The sequence below is a fragment of the Cyrtonyx montezumae genome, unplaced genomic scaffold (genome assembly GCF_038088225.1).
Source record: "Cyrtonyx montezumae isolate F1298 unplaced genomic scaffold, pur_monq_1.0 scaffold_0, whole genome shotgun sequence".
In the NCBI taxonomy this organism is placed as follows: Eukaryota; Metazoa; Chordata; class Aves; order Galliformes; family Odontophoridae; genus Cyrtonyx; species Cyrtonyx montezumae.
In genome coordinates, this window is record NW_027071824.1 from 7,093,522 (window position 1) to 7,116,581 (window position 23,060).

Genomic DNA, 23,060 nt, shown 5'->3' on the forward strand with positions numbered 1-23,060 from the left:
CATTTGAATCCTATTCAGATGTCTGCGTCTTTGTCTGCTCTCCAGGAGTTCAGAATTCTGGAGAGAATGCAGGAATCGTTTAAAAGTTAAGAAATTTAATGTGTAAATGCTGGGGATTCCATGAAGTGGAAGAAGAGCTAATGTTGCAATAATGTTCAATGTCTGTTTTCCACCACTGTTTTCTGGAGAAGAGGAGGCTCAGAGGAGACCTTATTACACTCTACCACTTCCTGAAGGGGGGTTGTGGTGAGGAGGGGGTGGGCCTCTTCTCCCTGATAAATAATGACAGGACGAGAGGGAATGGCCACAAGTTGCACCGGGGAAGATTTAGATTAGACCTGAGGAAACATTTTTTCTCTGAAAGAGTGGTCAGGCACTGGAATGGCCTGCCTAGGGAGGTGGTTGAGGCACATCCCTAGCGCTGTTCAAGAAGGGTTTAGATGAGGTGCTAAGGGATTTGATTTAGTAGTTGGGTAGGGATAGTGATAGGAGGATGGTTGGACTAGATGATCTTGTAGGTCCTTTCCAACCTAATGAACCACACCCCTTGCTTTTAAGTGCCAATATGTGTGACCAAGCTGTCTGTAGAAGTTTTAGACAGGAGTGTTTGTACCCTGGTGGCCAGAGATGCTTAGGACGGCATGGATGACAGGTGACCTTGGCTTTGAAATCCCTAGTGTAGCTCAAACCTTCATAGTTTGGTGACCATGGGCCTAGTGCCTAATGAACTTTTAGTTCCCTGGAGGAAATGACAGTTAAGGTTTTTGTTGTTTCTTTTTTTTAATCTTGTACCACCTCTGTAAGTCAGGAGTTGCTCATTGTCCTCTATTTGACCCAGAGGCTTTTGTGCTTATGAATCACCCTATGTTAAGAATGGTTTATCTTGTTTTACTTTTTTTCTGAAAAGTTGCATGTGGGAACTCTAAGAACTTGATAACTTGTTTATGTAGGTGATGCTGGCCTTACAGTTTTGCAGTTCCTTCTAGTATTTCTATACCAAGATGGTGTAATTCATCAAATATTTGCACAAACCTTAACATATCTATTACAGCACTTAAAATTGTACACTTTTCTTCCATGGCATGATTTGCTATGGAGGGATTGAGAGGAAGTATTCCCCCAAAGGAACATGCAGATATATTCCACTAACATTTTTATGAAGCACTGACCTGGTCAGGGGTACAGCAAATTCAGCGATCCTTCATAAAGATAGGAGAGTAAGGCTCAGTAGATGCATTCCCCCTATGAATCTCACCATTGAAAGGCTCAGAGTTCTTCCAAAGTGAAGAAAATTAGAGTTTTGAATGTTGTATGTCAGTGCCAATTTTTAATCTGTAGGTGTGAAAACATGCAGGCATTCTTCATGTTGTGGATGCAAGTTCTACTTACTGATAAGCTCTGTCTAGTAAATACACCAATGTGAGATATCGCTCATTCCAAACTGCGTAAGCATGAGTTCTATATGTACTTGCTTCCTCAACCTTTCCTTGACTTCTGAGGAATTTCTTTCCTCTTGTTAGGCTTAAACATACAGTTTTACTCTCAACTTCACTGCATTCCACTGAGCTCTTTCACTGCACTCACAGGAAGGCATAATGTACTATATCTGTAACTCTGCTCACTCATTGTAATAATATGATATATTCCAGTGGCTCTGAAATTCAGAGTATCTGTCGTTCTTCTTAATGTGTTCAGCAGGTAAATAATTGACAATTATTAATTGTTCTTCATCAGAAGGAATTCCTTATGTAGTTCAAGCATTGTTCATATTTCTTAGAGACACCATTGAACTTCTAAAAAAATTTAGTCCAGATGCCACTGTATCGATGTTAACACTTGAATCATATTTCGAAGTTGTCTTTCAGGTGATTTAGTTTAATTGGAAACTTAGGGTCCAGAGAAGACTGTAGGAGTCTGAGGAAAGCAGACATTTAAAGTATGTTGGTTTTTTTTCCTCTTCCTCGAATTTCAGTAACCAGGAATTCTGTGGCATAAGAACTTTCTCTAGAATCCATGAAAACCAACCAAACAAAAAATATGTACCATAACATGGAGACCTTCTCTGAGGAAAAAAGATATTGAGGTTTGGAATTTTTAATGTACGTGACATTTTGATTTTCATTTGTCATTCTTTATTTCAACAGCTTTACTCCATATTCTCACAGTAATCTAACTTTTAGTGTTCTTACACCGGAACCAAATCACCGACCTGGTTACAATGATTTTTACAATACTCCATCTCTGCAAGAGTTTGTAAAAGCTACACAAGTGAGGATTCATCTGCGTGGCCAGTATCATACTAATGAGTCTTGGGTAAATTTTAGGCATAGATACTATGGAGTTAATGAAGTTACAGTCAGTGGAAGGTAGGTTTTACTGAAACTCCTCCTTCATCCCCACCTATCACTGCCTCCAACTGTTAAAGCTGTGCAAAGTATGCGATTACTTGCTTGAAATTTTTTGAAGTTGTTCTGCTTTTACATTTATGAATATGGAGGCAATTTTGTCTGAAGCAATACATCAAGTTAGAGACGATTTGTGTGCTGTTTTATTCTTAAAGCATTTGCTCTCATGTTATTTTAAAATTAATAATACTTATTACAAAAATCTATCAAAACGAATCCTTTCCTTGGAATTACTCATGCCTCCTAGCAAAAACTTAAGATTGAAACCATGGCTTGTGTTTTACTCTAGTAGCTCTTCCAAGTTTCATTATAAATACCCAGACATGGCAATTTCAACAGTTGTAATACACAGCTCATTCTTCATTTTAGCTTCAACTGTCCATTAAAACTGGGCAGTGAATGTGTTACATTATCTGTAACTGATAACTTTATAGAATATGTGAAGTGTTCTGTCTAGTGAAGGGGCTAATTATGCCCCATAGATAACATGCAAATTTGGCAATGAAATGTTTCCATGAAACACATGGTGCTAGTTTTTGTTAATAAGTATTATTTCTGAAATTATTTTGAGGAAGCAACCTATCAAAGTTCACATTTACCTTAAACTCTTCTATGCTGCTAATGTTTTGATTATTGATTTGTTTTGATAATTCTTTTTACTAAGACATCTACAATCTTCTTGATTGTCATAGTAAAATTATTTCAGCAGTGATTTCTAAAAGGAATGCCATGACTCCAGAAGATCTGCCCTTCAGATAGTGATTGCTACTTTCTATGAAATAATACTTTATAAAGGTTTTATTTTAATAAAAATTGGGCATTTTAACCAAGATCAAATTATCCGTTACTGTGCTTGATATAGTTAAGATTCCTTAAAGCCTTATTGTAAGAGTTAACATTGAAAAAATGACTTTTTCTGAATGTGTATTGTGTACTGAAATACAGTTTTAATAACCTATTATGTAAGGTAAAAGTAGTTCTAATTCATAACAGTTCTTATTTTCTTGGAAAGCAGCTCTTGATATTTACAAATGTGTTCAATGAAGTCATTTTTTAAGTTATAGCATTTAAGAACATTCTCTTGTGTTTGTTTATAAAAAGAAGTCAGATGGTTTTTAATAAAGTAAAAATTATCTTTATGATTGTTATATATAATTGCAGTGGTGTTCCATGTGCTCAACTTTTAATTTGCTACTTCTTGTTCCTTCAGGTGTAATTGCCATGGCCATGCTGATAACTGTGACACAGTGGTGAAACCATATAGGTGTCTGTGCATCAAGGAGAGCTATACGGAAGGAAATAACGTTAGTCTTTTCTCTGTGTGTGTACTTCACCTATGAACTCTGTCAAATCTGGTATTTTAAACCTGGGAATATATGTGTACATATGTACGTTAATGTTTCCTTAATTTTCATAGGAAAAGTTGCTATTGCAGGTTTTATATTAAATTAAAATAGCACACACACAAAAAAAAAACAAGTAGATAAAATCTAGACAATCCATTCTTACCACGGCTTTGCTTTGCTCTTAGTAACAGCATTTTCCAATAATAAGGAATTTGTGAGGTACAGTATGTAGCTGGAACTTGTCAATTGCAAAGTTTTAATTTCCCAACTAATTTTACTAATTTTAATCTTGGTCAGGGAGAACCAGAATGAGTGTCTTATATTAAAGACATTTACAGGAAAAAATAAATTAAGAAGCTGGACATTTTTTCTTGTGAGATGAAAGACAAGCTCCATGGGGTTTTATTTCATTTTCTCTCCTATTCTGGCCTCTCAAAATCTGAAATTCATTTTTAACCTCTCTCTTCTCCCCATAGTCCCAAATTTAATGCTTGCTTATTTCTTCTTCAGAGAATATTTTGGTTAGTTAAAGACAAATCCCCTATGGCATGTTGAATATCATAACACGGTGATGTAAGTAACCAAACTAAAGTATTTTTAATGAATTGTGCAACAGCTATCCAGATGTATATGCCAGATAAATTCAAGATGGTGATTTTAGCTGTATTAAGTGTAAATGTGACAAGGACATACTCTACCATATGTTAAGAGCTTGTCAAGGAATCTTACATTTCTGGTCCAGGATACTCTAAAAAATAATTTTCTTGTACACCTCTGTTCTGATGACTCATCTCCAGCACAGGTTGAAAATTCAGCTTTGCTGCTCACAGTGCCATTTCTTCTCAAATGTTTACCATTCTTCTTCCCTCCTGCACCAACACTCTGCCACTCACACACACACACACAAAGAAAAGTTTGTATTTGGAAAATTCCTTCAATTAAGCTCAAATGCTTAATTGAAATTCAAAATGAACTAATAATAATATATGGTCTGAGAAACACAGGTATCTCTATGAAACTGTTTTATTAGTTTTCAGTGACAGTCAAAACTATGCAATGGATTCTGATCGTTCTTTGCATGTTTGCCTTATGAAAATCAAAACTTTTTAGTTGTTTAGATGAATTCCAAACTCCCATAAAATTCAAAGTGGTGATATATTTAAAAATGCAGACTCTATTTTATTGCTATTTATTGCTATTTCTACTTTATTTTGTCTTTAGTAGAAACTGACATTATTATTAAAGAATGAAGAAAGTAATTAAACAAAATCCTGATTCTATTCTGAATAAGTGAGATTAATTCAAGCATTTAAATTGTAGTTGCAATGCAGACTCGTAAGATCAAAAAAGTAGTGCTCACTGGGACAACTGTTTTGTGTTGACAGATAGCACCTGCTAAGGCAGATAAGATACATCACTGAAATATATTTGGTTTGTTTTCATGAAGTACCGTTAGTCCTGTAGACTACTTGGTGAACTTCCAGAACTTGTTAAATATTTATAATTAATCCTTACAAAGTAACATTTCACAATGTGTGTTCTAATTAAAAGGACATTGTCAGTTTGAATTTTTTTGACCCATGTAAAAACTTTACATTTCTGTTTAATTCCCTTTTAGATTGTAGATGGTATTTTATACATTTTTTTAACAAACTAGAAATCCCCAAGTTAATTTTAAATAGGTCTTTCATATGATCCTAAACACAGTATCAAATACATTCAGATTCATACTTTTAATCTCTTTCAGCAAGCTCAAACTGCTTGCTTCTGTTATTTTTTTCCACTTGACCCAATGTTACTGTTGTTGCTGTTCTTTAAGGCCTTCTTAATCTTGAGAAATTTTGTTTCCAATAGGCATAAGCATGGCAAGGAATAGAATATGACAGAAACAGAACTCCTAACAGAAGCCTGATCTTCAGTGAGATTCATTTCTTTTTAGTAACTTGTTCTTATTTAACCTCAATTTATTTATCTTTGAGATTATGTAATTATCAATAATAAACTTGGGGGGAACACTAAAGTGTATTCAGCTAACACAATTAGAGGTTATCAGTAGCCAATGTATCAGTACAGAACTTTTCAACTGACATGGTTTTAAAACTGGTACTGTCCTTGTCTTAGTACAGGTATATCTCACACAGTAATTTATTTTCTATTAATGTGGAAAGTTGTGGCAAGCCCACAAATACCCAACTCACTGATTTTTATTAAATAAAGTTTACAGTATAACTGTATTAAATTTAAATTATGGATTCGCAGTTTGGTTTCAAAGCCACTAGATTTAATGACATCTACTGATTTGTTTCAATATTTGATAGAGATGACAAGAATGTAATAACTTGCTTCTACTTTGTACTTACAAAAGTGCTAAAGGCATTCATTTCTTGAGAAATTTCCAAAAATCAAAAAAGAGCTAAAGAATTCTTTCAATTCTTCAACCAGACAAGGACTTCTGTTATGATCATTCTCCTGCAGGAATGGCTAGACCAAGTAGTAATCAAGCCCCTGATACTTCATTTTTTTTCTACTTTCTTACAGGCATTTTATCTCTGTCCACACTCTTACAGCCACCCCTCATTGGCTGTGCTTTTCAGGTCTCCAGAGCAACTAATCTATTTTGCTTTCAATATATATAGAGAAACTTTTGAGTATGCTTTCTTCATGTACATATTATGCTCTTGTTTCTGTTAAGTTAGATGTGAAAATCTTTTAGCTGAATATTACATAATGTACTTTAACATTATTAATAAAGATCAAGCATTTATATTAGCTGGCATTCCTCTTGAAAGGTCAAAACCTCTGTTGCCTGAACTGGTGTCACCTGTCTGAGGAGAATCTTCCTAAGGGCAAGGAAAAAAAGTGTTCAGCTTCTTCATTTAGTTTGTTCCTTAAATGCCTTGTGACTCTTTTGGGAAATAGCTTGGCCTTGTGGAACTGGCAACTGAAGCTCAGTCTTGATCTTGGAAACATTTATACACAAATTAATTTATAGACATGAGTAGTTCCTGAAGAACTTCTGATGTCATATGAGAAATTTGAAACACCATGAAAAGAACAAGACAATCAAAAAATCTCAGCCTTTCTTTACAACCTGAGACGCTCTTTCATGCAGAACTTCATGCAGAAAGGTAATGGCAAATTATAGGGAAGTAGATATGGAAATCACAATAATGGAAAATAGGATTTAAAAGAAATAAAACAACTCTGAATGTTTGAGAGGATATAAACGTAGGTGAGATTGTGATTGGATACAGTAAAAGCTTCAGATCTTCAGAGTATTTAATTGTAAATAGTTATATTAAATATCTACTGTCTGAAAACCAGTTTGACCTTGTTGATCTACCATATGAGATAGCTAAATAACCTTTTATGTTGTTACACTATGCTGTTGCAAAAGAAGCAATCTAAATCTTAGTTCAAACTCAGCATGTTTAATCATATCAGGTGTTGGAATTCACAGTATCTGAGCAGCTGTAAATATTAAGTGGTCATGAAGGAAGCAAGCAAGCAAGTTAAAATATATATATATATATATATATGTATCCTTTCTGGTAAGCTATGTGCTGAAATTTGTTTATGGATTTAGGCCTGCCTGATGGGAAACTGGTCATAATAAAATGAAAAGAAATCAAAAAGGCTGATGATTGACTGGTGTTTTAGAAATAGGAAGCAGAAAGAAAAATCTAGTCCAATAGTCTTACGTGAAAACGTTGAATAACTTTTGACATGTTAGTGCAAGTTATAGGTTTGTCCATGAATCCATCCTTGGAAAACTGTTGTAATTTCACAGTTCAAAGATCCAGGCTTCTAAAACAAATTGTTTATGAGCATCTCTGGAATAGTGAAAGAACTTGTTCCTGTCTTAGATACCTTGTGATTTGTCACACCAGGGCTGATATGCTGAAGGAACTGTGAAGTAGTTGTTACTCCATATATATTTTAATCTGAGGTGTTTAAGCTTTACTTAATAAGAGATATGAGGTTATGGGCAGGGAGTAACTAGCATTATGGCTGTCACTGCTGTCATTGCTTCATTTCAGAAGTTAGGAAGGCTGTTCTGGTCTGAGCATATTTTCCAGGGACTTATCTGCTGTGCAGGATGTGTATTTCATTTAATGTGAAAGGAAATTGAGAGACAACTGGGCTGGCACTTCAATCTTGAGAATGGCTGTTGTAAATCATAGCGCTGTGTACGATTTTACCATATTCCTTATGAGTGCTGAGGTGATTAGCCGTTCTTTCTCCTGTTACTATTTAAAGAGTCCCATGCAATGGATTTCTAAGAGATAAGTTAATCCTAGAATGCATAGTAAGTGTGGCTACGTCAATCTGAAAATGAAATTTGCAATTGAACATCCTGAACAAGTCAGGGCTGTGGTAAACCAGAACGCGTGCCAAATTCATCTGATGGTAAAGCATGTCTTCTTTCTCTCTCTTTAAAACTTTTTAAATTTATTATTTACTGAACTCCTGTAGAGTTGGAGTCTAGAAGAAAGTTAAATGGAGTGAATGCTTGGTTTCAAAATAGCTTTGAATTTTAATTCTGGAGCATTTAAGTGTGAATTAATTTACTGAGTGGCCTCATTGTTAGAATTACTGTGCCTGTATGTGTTTTGATTTTGTAGACTTCAGAGTTGCTTCATTCAGCTTCATCAAAATAAGTATAGGTGAAAGAAGAGTTGAGTAGAAATATATCTTATGCTGCATTACAACATCTATACCAATGCCTGAAATCTCAGTTGTGTCCCATTATTGAAATTCAGCATTCTGAATGGTACCACTTATGTTCGTTGTCAGCCAATTTCTTTGCCAATCAGGTTCTTTGCCAGTCACTTTACCACTGCAAAGCAGCTGTAGTACCTTTTATCTGGATACTATTTGGCATATGGTATTTTTTTTACCCTCTTTAAAGGACTGCACTTAATTTCTGAGAGCATTTTGCACCATTTTAAGGAACATAGTGTTGTGACATAGCACTGTAAGATTTTATTTCTGTTCTCTGTTCCTTGATCACTTGCGGTTGTTTAGAGAATTCTAGTTTTTTCTTAATCAGACCTGGATTTTTGAGTTTAGACACAGTTTGGTCTTCTTTGGGAAGTTCACAAAAGAAAGATGTAGTTCAGTGTTCTGGCTCACGTGCTGTCTTGACAAGTAGTCAGATGCTGAAGTGAGAGTGTGGTGGATAAGCCAAGAGGAAGTTTAGACAACTCTTTTCAGAACAAGATTAAGATACAGTGAAATGGATACTGCCTGGGCAGCTAGTTTCAGTGATTCACTACTCCTTATGAGAAGTTTTTCCCAATATACAACCTGAGCATCCTTTGGCTCAAGTTGAGATCATTCCCACTTGTTCGATATTTTTTTGTTAAAACTTTCTTGTAAATCTCAAGAGATAAATGCACATTAAGTGCTGACATTTCGCATAGTCTTTACAGGCATTTGGCAATATAAAAACTGGTGTTGAACAAGTTCTAATGGTAATTACTACTGTACTTTATAAAGGTGTAGACACTGTTTATAATGCACCCAAATAGATGCATCTGGTGAATTTTCTGTATCTCAACAATTTAAGGCAACATTTTGTATCATTAAGGAATTAACCAAATCTGAATTTCAGAATGTTAGCCTATGTTGAGTATCTGAATTTTTTTTCCTTCTGCCTATCTTTCTTGATTTTAATGTATGTAAAGAAATTTAAGAACATGAGAAGTTTTATTTCCCTATGTGTTTTCTCACTTCATGTCTTTCATAATTTTAATGTGTAAATGGAGGAAAAGCAAATAGAGCAAAGTATGAATATACGGAGTACAACAATTTTTCTAAGTATGAAGTAGTAATCTTTTTTTATTTTATTTCAGTGTGATCGTTGTTTGCCATTGTACAACGACAAGCCTTTTCGTCCAGGTGACCAAGTTCATGCCTACAATTGCAAACCTTGTCAGTGTTACAACCATGCAGTAAGCTGCCACTATGACTTTGCAGTGGATCCTTTTCCTCAGGAATACTACAGAGGCAGTGGTGGAGTCTGTGATTACTGTCAACACAACACAACTGGTAAGCCACAAGATGGAGAATGGACTTTTTGTTCTGTGGTCACATTTTGATTAAGTCTTGTGTCAGCTGATATTGGTGGGTGCAGTAAAAAATAAATCACGTACATCTGTTTAATTAATTCACAAGTTAGATTTGGGTCATTACTGAAGCAACAGGAAAGTGCTTCTGAAATTTGACCTAATCTCATAGAAAGTTATACAAATTATATTCCAGTTATTAGAATGTTTTGTTTCAAAGCCATTTCCATTGCATATTCTAGAGCATATAAATCCAGAATGTCAAGGCTATTTAATCAAGCAGTTTAACAGATAGCAGTTTAAATGTTGTCAGCTTTTGCTGTAATGTTAGCTTCTTGTTTATTTTGTGCCTGTTTTCCATATAAGCAGTATACTTTAGAATAAGTTTTATTTTTAAAGAATTCTTTTTTTGTTGTTTTGTCTAGTAAAGGGATAAAAGAAAAGTTTGAGGTTTATCAGTATTTTTTTCAAAAAAAAAAGTATAGACATTTGCATGGCACAGCTTTTATATAAGTGTGGTATTATATAACAGATGGAAGTTTAATGGAGTAAAACATAGTTTGTAACAGGTTCATTGTTTCATATGCTCTGGATCACTAAATTGGCAGGTAGAGATGAAAGGTGCATTAAAATGGACGTCCCGAAAATTATAGAATTCTCTCAAAGGAATAGAGTCTTTAATTTTGAATTATACAGCTAATTTTAATGAATTGGAAGCCATAATGCATAACCTTTCCTTCATGCAGGAAGAAACTGTGAGCTCTGCAAGGATTTCCATTACAGACAAGCAGGTGCAGATCTTTCTGCCACTGATGTTTGCAAACCCTGTGACTGTTACGCAACAGGCACAAAAAATAAGAGCCTTCTGTGTGACAATGTAAGTAGCTTAAATACGGAATAATGACCAAATGCTTTAAATTTGTAAAATCTTGCTGTTATCTATTTTGCAAGTGTATTTAGATGGTAACTAATTTTGTTCAGCCCCTTCAAAGTACAAGTTGACTCAAATATGAGGATGAAAGCCAAGAAAACCCAGGAAGCAATTTGAGACATGCAGTTTTAGAATTCTTCATCTGGATCAGCAACTGAATAAAAAAGCTTGACTGAAAAAATGGACTGGGAGATATAGTGGTAAAAATGGGGGAGACTATTGCTCAGTAAAGCATCACATAACTGCTGCATTAGCTGGTGTGCAAGGGGAAATGATTAAAAGGCATTAAAGAATAGATTAATAAGGCTAGGGACTAAAGGCTGAAATGAATTACATCAGATAGGAAGGCATCATTTAAGGAAGTGTTTCCAAATTTGACCTGTGGAAGATGGAATCATAAGGAATAAGGACCTACTCGTGGAAATTGTCACACCACAATGCTAATTTTCAAGGAAATATGCCAAAATTGGGGTAGAATACGCTTTTGCTACGTAATTTACCTTTTTCTACAGTTCATCAAGGTTTTTTTCTGCAAAGTGGTAGTTATGCCATTAAGTTCTGAGGTACAGAGTTTCAAAATTGATCCACAGAATCACAAAATAAGCTCTTTCTGATAGAATGATTACTCATCAAATTTAGCTAGTGTTATTAATATTGGTGGTTTAGAGGATTTGTGAAAGACCTTTCTGTAACACTCCCATCTCAGTTCTTTGGTCTGATCTTGAAAACTCTATCCTTGTTCTGTTCAACTATTTCATCCTGCCATTGGTAGGAAATACATGTGGCTGTATAGCACTTCTCACTTGGATAAGATCTCAGTTCTTATACACCTGTACACTGCGTTAATTTACAGATTAGAAAATAAAGTCATTTGTATGTTAAAGTGCAAGCTAACACAGTAACAAACGGTAAAGTTGTAATGCTGATAGTAATGAGAAGGAGGATATCTGATGTGCTGCCACACCACCCTTATATGGGCAGTGCATTAGGCTCTTTTTGCAGAGAGAGATCCTCCCTTGAGGCTGGTGGGTACAGACTGTTAAAACTCACCCACTGCTGATTACTGGAGTCTAATCAGCGCAGAATTTATTCGTATTGGTTGCATCCTCATCGTGAACTTTTGGCACAAATATTTCAAACCATCAGAAAGTCCAAATGAATTATTTGAGGTGTCTAAGTTTTATGAGATCAAAGGAAGAATTTTCTGTCTTCTCCCATTCTCCTTAACTATTCACACATGAGAAAAAATTGCCAGAATACTGCTGATGTGATCATTCTTGTTCTGTATAGAGAGCTGAAGATTAATTTCTTCTGGCCCTTGCATTACAATTCTTGATTCATTTTCCTGCACTGTTTTTAACCCAAACTGCTCTACAAATGCTTACAAATTCAATCAGGCACAGCAATTTGTAGTCTTTTCATGATTCTGTTATAATATGCCATGTATAATGGCATGAAAAAAACATGCTTTTCCAGGGCATTTGTTTCTGGGAACAGATGAAAGTGCTGCTATTACTTAGTTTTTGGAAATACCATTCTGGTCTCAGTGAATTTAGACAACTTTCTTCACTTAACCTTTACTGTTTTTTGTTTGTTTTTTGATTACTTATAGCATGCTTATAAATATTTGCACCATTATACGATACGTAAGATATACTTAACTGCAGAGAATATTGGTCAGAGTTGCAAATGCTTAATTGTCTCATTTCTGTGTGATGGCTGTATTGTCTCATATTGCAAGAAAACCTATTTTAAAGCATGAAGGGGAACTGAAAGATAGCTATTGCTCACTCTCAAAAGTCAAATTGGAACATACATTCTAGCGTGATCAAGTCTGCTGTTGAACAGGTTTCAGGTTTTGTTTTTCTATATACTCCATAAATATTGCTATTTTGAATTTCTTTGTTTCCCTCAATTTTGAACCCATTTTATTTTAACGTAGTGGGTAATCTAACCAGTATATGTATACACACTTTAAATCAAGGTAGTTTTTTTATAGGTTTTTTTTGGAAGCTGAAAATATCTTCATTCCAAAATTAGAATGAGCATTCTGTTCTCATCATTCCACCTACATGCTTTTCAACTAATTTATTGTAATTGAAAATAGATAAATAACCTTGATAGGTATGTTATAAGAGAGAATCAGGTAAAGCAGCTATTAAGAGCATTCCACTCGATAGATACACTGAATAGAAAAGGATGCAAATGTAAACTACTACTAGGGTCAATGAACAGCTTGTGTGTATACTAGCTAATGGAGAACACAAGGAATGAAGTTGTGATACACTGCATGTATTCTGAATTGTGGATTTGCCTTTATGGAATGACTTCAATCTTACTGGTAAAAATAAGCTGAAGGAGAAAGAGCTTTTCATGTCAAATAATTCCATGGCTTCATTTCTGCATGGTTTTATACCGTGGAAATGCTGATTTTTCTCTAGTATTTGTAAAATTATTTTAGGTGTCTAGGTCCCTTCCACCATCTAGAATGTTGTGGGCAGAGAAGAAACACTTCATTTTATATTTTGAGCAATTGTAGTAGAAATCTACTGACTTTTGAAAGTCATCTTAAGTGATGACAAGATGAGAGAGTAGGGGAGTAAAAAAAAACTTCATTAATGTTGCTTATTCAGTATTCAGTTCTTATAGCTGTCATGCTGAGAATACTCAGTATGGTGGTCAGGCTATTAATCTGGGTCAGCCAATGCACCTTTTATGGATTCCATTTCTTAAAATGAGTAAAATGAAAAGAAAAAGATTGGAATCGTCTCATTCCCCTTCTCTAGCTTCCTCAGATTGCAGGCTGTTGTGTGCTGGCATCCTTTGCCAGATTTATGTTAAGTTAGAAGGTAGTGGGAAGGGTATGATTAGAATTTATATCAAGAAGGCAGTATGTTCAAATAAACACCAATCAATTGCAAAAGCAGTAATGGCAGGTTGAACAAAGAGAACGTGGTGCTGGACCTAAAATACTCATGGAACTCCAAATTTGAGCTTTAAGACATTTCCAGCAGATTGAGGTGATATGCATCTCTGTTGGTCAAGGGTTGACAACTGAAATGAATGTGCTCATGTCTATGGCACCTAATATAGTTACTGGATAAGGATTAGTTGCTTTGCACTAAAAAATGATAGGTTTAGATTGCATATCAGTAAGAAATTATTAGCTATGATGGTAGTGAAGCAACTGTAATAGATGCCCCAGAGAAGCTGTGGATACCCCATCCTTGGATGTGTTCAAGGCCAGGCTGGATGTGGCTTTAGGACACCTGAACTAATGGGAGAGGATTGGAACTAGCGGATCTTTGTGGATCCTTCAAACCCAGGTGACACTATAATTCTATGAAATCATGATTTTTTTTTTCTTTGTGTTTTGGCTTCAAAACTGGAAGTTTCATTTTAATAAAATAAACTTATCAAGTGCCAAGTTTTGTTTTTTATTTAGTAAAGCCAGCCCGTGTATTGTTTCAGTTTTTTTTTCCTCATGGTTTGGAAAGATTTTGCTTTTGTGTATCTGGTAGTGTGTTTCCTCTGCTACAGACAACAAAGAAAAGTTTTTGGAGTTAAACACTTATCCAAAGAGAGGAGATGGCTTTAACTTTCAGAAGTGTTTGAATCAGCTTTGTTTTCAGTAAATCCCATCCTATAATTCATGAGTATGTGTGTCCTCTGACTACTTAAAATTTGTTGTCCGTATTTCTGATTCCATGATATGTACACATTGAATAATTACTAGGTAAGTGCTCTGGAAAAATTGTTTGTTGTTCTGTAATCAATAATTGAGACAACTATACACAGTATAACACCCATTGTTTGTTTACCCATATTGCTTTGGTCCTTACATCAGCTTAGTAACTGGACATTGAGAGGATTCTTGAACAGGCTTTTGTGATTCTAGATGTGATGAGTTAGATTAAAATGTTGCCCAGTTAAAGAGTAGCATGGCTACAGACTAAAGCAGCATGAACAATTAGGTGTATGTAGAAGTCAGAAATCTCAACTGATCTGCTTCCCGATTAAGGACAGCGATGGTATAACTATGATTTGTGCAGGAGGAAATTGCTTGCATACTTTTTATAACCATTTACATTCAAGGATATGGGAGTAATATGTATATCATTTATAAATTATAAATGACACAAGGGATTATATGCTACCTCAGCATCAGTGATTTTTCTGTATCAAGTAACAGTTGTAATTATGAGGTCCCAAGATACACCACTGCTTGGTAGTAAAGTTCTGCAGGACTCATTTTCATAGTGAACAATCTAGACAGATTATAAATGCATTAATACCAAGATGGTTGTGTTAGCAGACAAGTTGTTTCCATCTTCTTACTCCTGGAGTAAGTCATAAGCAGCAGGAGAACAGCTCACTTCTTGCTCTTATGTAAGCAGTGTAATCATTATTTGTTTGACCAATAGCATTTGAATTGGTGGAGGGATTGTGGGGTGGGGGAAGTTCAATAACGTTTCCAGTGCACAGTTGGTGAAATCCTGATTTACAAAATCTTTAAATATTAATTGCTACCAGAATTATTGATGATACTATTGTTTTTAGAGTATGCCGATATTACAGATATTACCAAAATTAAACATAATTTATGAAGCAAAGTTGTTTTGTTTTAAGTCACTTCATATTGAAGTGTGGTTATACGTGGCTATAGGCATGGTTTGTTCTACATGTTTTGATGTAGATTTTTGTACTGTATCACCTGTTTCTGTCCCATTATAAACATACGCAGTTTATAAAATTTTGTAACAGTATCTATTGTCTTTACAGAGAAATTAATGATTTGTTTTTTTTCCAATTATCAAGCTCCATTTTTCAATAACTAAGCCGAGTAATTACGTTTGTTCCATAAATTCATGCAGTAAGCAACTGATTTTCCTATGAACTTGAGAGTGTGCTTTTCCCTTAAATTCACTTATCTCTTCTAGGTAAAACTCAAGTTTTCTAAACTTATTTTCTGAGCTTCTTTATTACTTTTATTACTTTTTCTGTACTTTTTTCTATTTTTTTTGTCATTTCAGTCAAATATTTGAAAGATATATTAACTTCTCATTTTTTAAATATGGAATTTCTTTTTAGTAAATCCCAGAAGGACATTAATTATTTTTCAGGCATGGCGGAGTACTATTTGTATTTAATTTATGGAGGTCCAGTTTCACAGGTTTTTTTTTTGTTACTGCCTTCAGTAATTTTCTTTTTTACTTTTGATGTATCCTTGCTTTTTGTTGAATTTTGAAACTGCATTTACTTCACCTTTACTGGTTTTAGAGTATTTGCACAGAATATAGAACTGCATTGAGTGGAGGAATTGGAGTGGCATGTTTTCCCTACCTGATACTTCATATTCACTTATAATGGCATGCTTACTGCAGAGGGCAAAGTTAGATTGAAATTATAAAATTGTATTTCTTTGTATTTTGGAAGCTGAACTTCAACAGCTGTCATTAATTATTACTTATTTAATTATTTTTGTATTGGCAACCCTTTTTCTCTAATGAAAACTTTCCTGCACTTCCTCTTAGCCACCACGAAAATCTTACACTCTTTTTACTAGCAGGAAACCAGTTGACACTTCTACTGGTTACGGATGGAAAACTTCTTTGTGTGTGTGGCAGAGAAGGAACTTTTACTGGGAGATTTCTGAAGGATATTATTAACTTGTGTTCCTGGTTAAAATTTGAATTGTATTCCTTGGTTAGCCAGCTATCTCTTCTTCATCCTGAAGAATTCAATTTATTCTTTTGGCATTTCTTTTTTTTTTACCCTGCTAAGGGAAAACTTGGGGCATGCATTTTCTGCATCTGAATGTGATGAAAGTTACTACTACTTGTACTCTCTAATAGCTTGACACTTCAAGGTATGCTGAAAATACTGATGCTTTTTTGCTGCTCTTAATACTCTGTAATCTATGTGCTTTACTTTCTGCATCAGGAAAAGGTTGCTATGTGGTTACTTTTGGACTTCAGTTTATGTGGATATGACAACAGAAATGAGACTTTGATCTAACACGTTGCGGTCTATGCTGTTGGTCAGTAATATCAGCAATTAATAATTTATGAGTTTGGGACTACCTGGGTTAGGAGTTTCATCTGAGTTGTCATATTTGATCTTCACCTCTTCACCACTGGAGTTCATCTAACTCATTTCTAAATACAATTCAAACAATGTATTCTTCAATGTGATGACTGTGTATAGAACAAGATCTTCTTTTGCATTCGATGAAGTGCCTTTCTGTTAATTCTGCCGGTGTTCTATCTATTGAAGATTTTATAGAAATCTATTCCCTTCATCTTAGTCACCTCTTTCTGAACTAAAAAGTCTATTTTAGACTCTCTGCGTTCATATCTTTGCTTGATTTACTCACTCTGTTGACACCTTTCATTTTAGGGTGATTGACCAGACATAAACACATTATTTTAAAAGTAATACACAATAGATTCCAGTGACAGAATAACATTTTTGGTATAATTATTTTACTCATAATTCCCGTATATTTTAATTTCATTAGAACCTTGATACATTTTTAGGGGAACCTTGATACATTTTTAGGGAGAACAAGGACGCTATAACAGCTCCTCTCTTGGGTAAAAACAGTTGATTTTGTAACTATCATTTCCTATGTGTACTCAGCATTTTTTTACCCCAGATATTGCATTTATACTTCTTGATGTAGAAATTAATCTGACTTTTTGATCATCCATTTGATTCAGTATATGCAATATTTCCAGATTTTGCTGACAAATATTGTAGAATCATGTGGCATGATTAATCTTTGCTAAAAAATTACAATTTTTTTCTAATATATATCAAACCCATGTTTTTTTGTGTGTGTGCAGGAGAACATCTAAGAGTCTGTAGATCCCCTCATCTTTCTTACAGCTATTTTAGTAGATTGATTTAACTTACCATTTTATTCCTTATTATTGATGTAAATTTCAATATTTAATACCTCAGAAATTTTATACTGAGTTCATCTAGAACACATGATTTTTGTAGCCAGTTTTGAACATACCAAATTTTTCTTGTCTTTTTCTTCTGACATTTCAGTTTAAAAACAGTCCAGAAAACTTTTCTTAATGTAGCAGCTCTTTCACTGTATACAGTTCTGAAATGTTTTCTTTGACTTCTCTGTTGTGCATGCATCTTCCCTGAAAGCCATGCAGAATCATGGAAAACTTATTTGGTCATCTGTTCCAACTCAGAGTAGGATTATTGTCAACACCGAGTCCAGCCATGTTTTTTCTGCATGAGTCTTGAATACCTCTGGGGATATGGTGATAAGTCCCATGTCTCCTCTGGGCAGTCTGCTACTGATGCTGCCCTTTGTTTATACTGGAAAATTTATATTGTCCAATCTGAATCTGCTCATCATATTTTTCATATATTCTGTTTTTCTTTGAGATTCTTTTTCTTCTTCTGACTACTGAACGTTCTTTTTTTTCTCTTGTACATTAACAATGTTGCTCATTGGAAGCTATGATCTTATTTTCCTTTTTCCTGGCTTTTTTTTAAGCGTGGTTGTAGTTATCTTCTTAGTTAATTTTCTTGTTGTGACTTAACTTTCTTTTCTTGAAAGATTTAGTTTTGCTTCTAATACTTTCCTCAAAATGGTGGATTTTGGAATCATTTTTAAGTCTTTCTTGATATGGATTATGTGTTTACACTGAATGATAGTAAAGGTATTTTTATATAATGCTTGCAAGTGCATATTCTGAGTATACTGCGATCACTAACCCAAAATTCTTCTTGATATTTGTTTATTAAATTAAGATTTTCTTTCATTTAGTTGCTCAGAGCAAACTCAGAGTTGCTTTTCACTCGAAGTTCTCTGAGATGAATGAATTGGTCTCTGAAAGGAAGTTAAATTTCTAGATCAAAGCCGATTTGAAAAAAACAACTTGAAAATCATTGGGGCTGGTTTTCTTTCAAATGTAGTGGTTTCTCCTAACTCTTAATTTTTGTACTTGCTGTTTTCTTGCCTTCTGCTTAGAAAATATGGTTTTCTTACCTTTTTAGTCTATTCCTCTTGATGGAAATTGTGACTGATACATCAGTGGACATCTATCATAAAAACATGTTGAAGAGGTTTTATTGGACTACAGTATCCTTTTATGAGGATGGGGTAGCTACACATGATTATCTATAGCATACATTCCATGTTTTCTCAATTTAAAACTCCCTGTTAGATGCTGAAATACCCTTTGTTAATAAAGCTAAGAACATAACTGTATACTGGAGGGTGTGATTAAACCATTTATTTATAGTGGGAATTCTGAGCAGATTTGCCCCTAGCACCACAGAACTCTTCTGTTTCAAATTACCTGTCTGATAGTTTAGAAAGTGAAACTGTGGTTTAACCAAGTTTTGGTCTGGATTAAAAGCATTAAGCCAGCTTGCCTTAATAAACATGTTTTCAGTCTATCCTGAAGCTATACTAGAGGAGATAACTCAATTTTTTTAGGCATTTTAAAGAATTCACAAAAGAAAAAAAATTACACTTAAGTAATTTACAGTGCTTCTTACTTCTTTTTCTATTGTGATGCAGATATGATCCCAATGTACTTAACTACTGTGATATACAGTGCTGTACTAACTACTAAATTCAGACAGTCCAGCAAATAGAAGCAAAAGAGTCACTCTCCAGCACTGATAACAGCCTGCAGAATGCAAAGCTTAAGCGAGACTTACAGAATTTCCAGAATGAAGGGTTTCTTTGAACAGAGGTCAAGAACTGGAACTCTCCTGCAGAATGGGATTTCCCAGAGTTTCTGGTATCCCAGTCACTATTCTGCAAATGGCTACATCTACCCATACATAACTACTTGTAATTGTGCAGGCAGCTGCAAAATTTGCAAACAATATCTCACTGGTGTTGCTAATTGGAAACAGGCAAGGTAGAGTGGAATAAGTAATTTATGCTTCACGATGTTTGTGGAGTGCTTAATTCTTAAAAGCTTGAATTCAGTTGAACATGTTATGTTGACTTAGTTACCCATGAGCAAAAACCCTTTCATATAAAGAGTTTTCAGCTTTATTTTACATTTTTATTGGAGAACAGTGTGACATTCATAGGCAACCGATCATGTACACAATTTATACCTAGCATGTAAACCATCAGTGGAAAAAATCTGGGCGACTAGTACTTGTTATTAGTTGATCAAGAATTTTCTTTAACTTGTAAAAGGCTTTTCAGCTCCAAATACTGTGTTGTTGTATGAGAAATTGCAAACATAAATGGTTGATGTTTCATTTCTGTCACAATGTGACAAAACATGGGAGATTTCCTTTCTGTTGCAAAAAATTGATAGGTTATCTTTCTTAATGCTTATATTAGCTTAAAACAAATGAAAGGGGAGAAAATAGTATTCCTTTTCAAATTTAGTCTCTTTTTCCTAGGAAGAACTCAAACACAGTCTCTTCAAGCACTGATTTCTTTTCAGTTTCTTTTGGGGATCTGATTTTTTTTAAAGGCTTCTGAATTAGTGTTTTTTTTTTTAATGTTCCTTGGCTATGGATCCTACTTATCTATTTAATTTTGCCTAAACTCATACTTCTCTATTGTTTTGACTCCATGCTCTCATATGTGTTGTATATTGTCTGTTGCCTTCTAACTTTTTCCCTACATTTCTGCCATTTCCTTTTTCTTGTGGTAAGTGTTGCCACCATTTCAGAAAGTGATGAAGATAGCAATTGTTTGTTTAGATTTTCTGTGTTTTGAAATTACCTTTTCAGGTTCCCTTTAATCTCCCAGTTCACAACTCAGGCATAACAAGGGATGCCTCAGATTATTCCAAGTAGTAATTTGATCCATTTTGAGAGCAGGAAGGGACCCATCCCAGTGCTGGAGTAGCATACTAGTATCCCAGGTGAACCCAGAAAACAGAGGGTTTCAAATACTGAGCCATCAGGTCACTTCTTTTTGTAAAGGAGGAAGGAATTTATATTTGATGAAAGATTTCTTCTCTAATTAAGAGAAAGTTTTCTTTATTTTCAATTTACGATTTTCACTGAAATAAATAAGGAGTTTGGGTATCTTTGCCTTTTAACATAATACAATATTTTATAGTATCTGATTCAAAAAGCTACTGTTGATTTCAATAGAAGTCATTTACACAATGCTTCTTTGTATTTAGCCTGTAAAGTCCAGGTGTTTAATAGTGCTGCAGTGTTTACTCAGTCCTTTTTTCCTTCTGTGTAGAAAGAACAGGACTTTTAAGTCTAGTTAGAAAGGGATGATTACACTGATTAAGATTCTTTTTTTCCTCTCAGAACAAGTATGTTACACAAGCTTATTTTTTTCTGTACCATTTAAAGTTTTCTCCTCCTAACTCATACTCCCATTCTTGTTGCTAATGAGTGTGTCATCTAAAAATAGATATGTTCATCATTCTATAATATTTTGTATCTTTCTAGATTGGAGGCCAGTGTAATTGCAAGAGACATGTGTCTGGCAGACAATGCAATCAGTGCCAGGAAGGATTCTACAATCTACAACAGTCAAACCCTGATGGCTGCAGTCCTTGTAACTGTAATACCTCTGGGACAGTCAATGGAGATATTACCTGTCACCAAAATTCAGGCCAGTGCAAGTGCAAAGCAAATGTTATTGGTATGTGTAATGCAAGAGTTTGGAGCTATTTTTCTTGTTATCTCTGGAAGTAAAAAAAACACTTGATTTCTAAATGAAAAGGGTAGTAAACTTAGCTGAAGGCAGATTTTAAAAATGAATGAAATTAACTGTTGGAAAATTATTAATTTAATAATTCCATGGAACTACAGCTTGAAGTTTAGTTTAATCAACCCTTTAGAAGTCTCTTTATGGTATAGCTGCATTAGCTTACATAGCTCCATACTAATAAGGCACAGAAATAATGTAATTTGCTTACTGCATAGATGTTCCTTTTAGGAAATTAACACTTTTTCAAAATGTTTTATACTTAATGAGTTCTAAGCAAATAATTTCCATGCTAGTTTTTTTTAATATAGCAAAATAAATGGATTTTTTTTTCACAAAATATTCTGTGCTACAGGGTCCTTTGTGATAAATCTATCAATTTTTTTCTATTATATTTCTTTGAACTGTTCCTATGAAATGCAAAATAAGTCAACATAATTCCACAGATCATGTACATAGCTAGGGTTAGTTATCAAGGGCCACATAATTTTAATTTTGTAATTCAATGCCAAGCTGATTATAATAAACTGCTACCTTCTGTGTTATTTATCATTTTTTTTACAAGACGTGCTTTTTTGTTTGTTACTCCCACAGGTATTTTTCAGAAATTAGATTTGATTATAGCAATTTATTACTTCCAGCATATTTGAGGGGAGCCACAGCCACATAAGGACAAAATTTATCAAGTGCCCAAAATACACAGTATATATAATACACTTTGAAATGTTGATGTATGAGAATATTATGCAAGGAGAATTTCCTGATAAAGTGAGCCTTGCATGGTAACTGTATATGTCTCAGACTATACATGTCTCAAGAAAAAGAGAGAGAAGAAAGAACTCTTTTTCTGCTTTGTTATTAACACAATTAGTAATGTACTCTTTTAATAATTAACCATGGTTGTAGGTTGTATTACAAACATTCATGTTTCTATCAATTTATAGTTCACTAATTTGCAAAAAGTGACTTATTTGTGGAATTGTGAACATTTCTTTGTCTCTCTTTATTCTGAATGTGGCTGGAATTTCCTGAAGTAAATATAAAACAACAGCAAGTAAGGAAAATAACTCTAAACAAGCATAAATCCAAACCATTTAAAACCATTTATATCCTCTTTTTGTGAATATCATACCTATGTTATAGGATGCTAAGAGTCGAAAGTAACCTGCGACTTCTTCTGTGCATAGTATAACTGCTCTGTACATTCAATAAAACTTAGTTTAGAATGTTGTTAATTATATGCTCTCTGCATACAGTTTACATTTAGTATAGGTCTTCCTCTGTCTTTGAAAACCTTATTCTTAACCCAGTGAAAGCTCAGTGTGTGAGACATGCATATGTTCTCACACATTTGATTGTCTACATATTGTTTTAGATATTTTCTCTTTAATGGAAACAATATTTCTTCTATTTCCACTAAAATACAGTACAGAAAAAAATGTGTAAATCTCTGCTTTCTGCAAATTTTTCTCTAAATAAGATGGGAAGCTTTTGTTACAAATATATAGCTGTTAACGGGATAAAGACCTATTTCTTTCCATATCTATTGTCTTTTTTTTGTTTGTTTTCAAATCAGCTGTAAATAAGGCTCTTAGGTGTAGGCACTTGTGCAGGAAACTT

General features: G+C 34.3%; 1 protein-coding gene across 1 annotated transcript in view; it reads left to right on the forward strand.

Annotated features, from left to right (window-relative positions):
* Positions 1 to 23,060, forward strand: part of USH2A (usherin) — a 354,043-nt gene that overhangs the window by 36,032 nt on the left and 294,951 nt on the right. Inside the window, exons 7-11 of the mRNA XM_065744176.1 lie at positions 2,145 to 2,366; positions 3,616 to 3,709; positions 9,610 to 9,805; positions 10,569 to 10,699; positions 21,179 to 21,374. Of these exons, the coding sequence (XP_065600248.1) occupies positions 2,145 to 2,366; positions 3,616 to 3,709; positions 9,610 to 9,805; positions 10,569 to 10,699; positions 21,179 to 21,374 (839 nt within the window). The remainder of the gene's footprint in view (positions 1 to 2,144; positions 2,367 to 3,615; positions 3,710 to 9,609; positions 9,806 to 10,568; positions 10,700 to 21,178; positions 21,375 to 23,060) is intronic.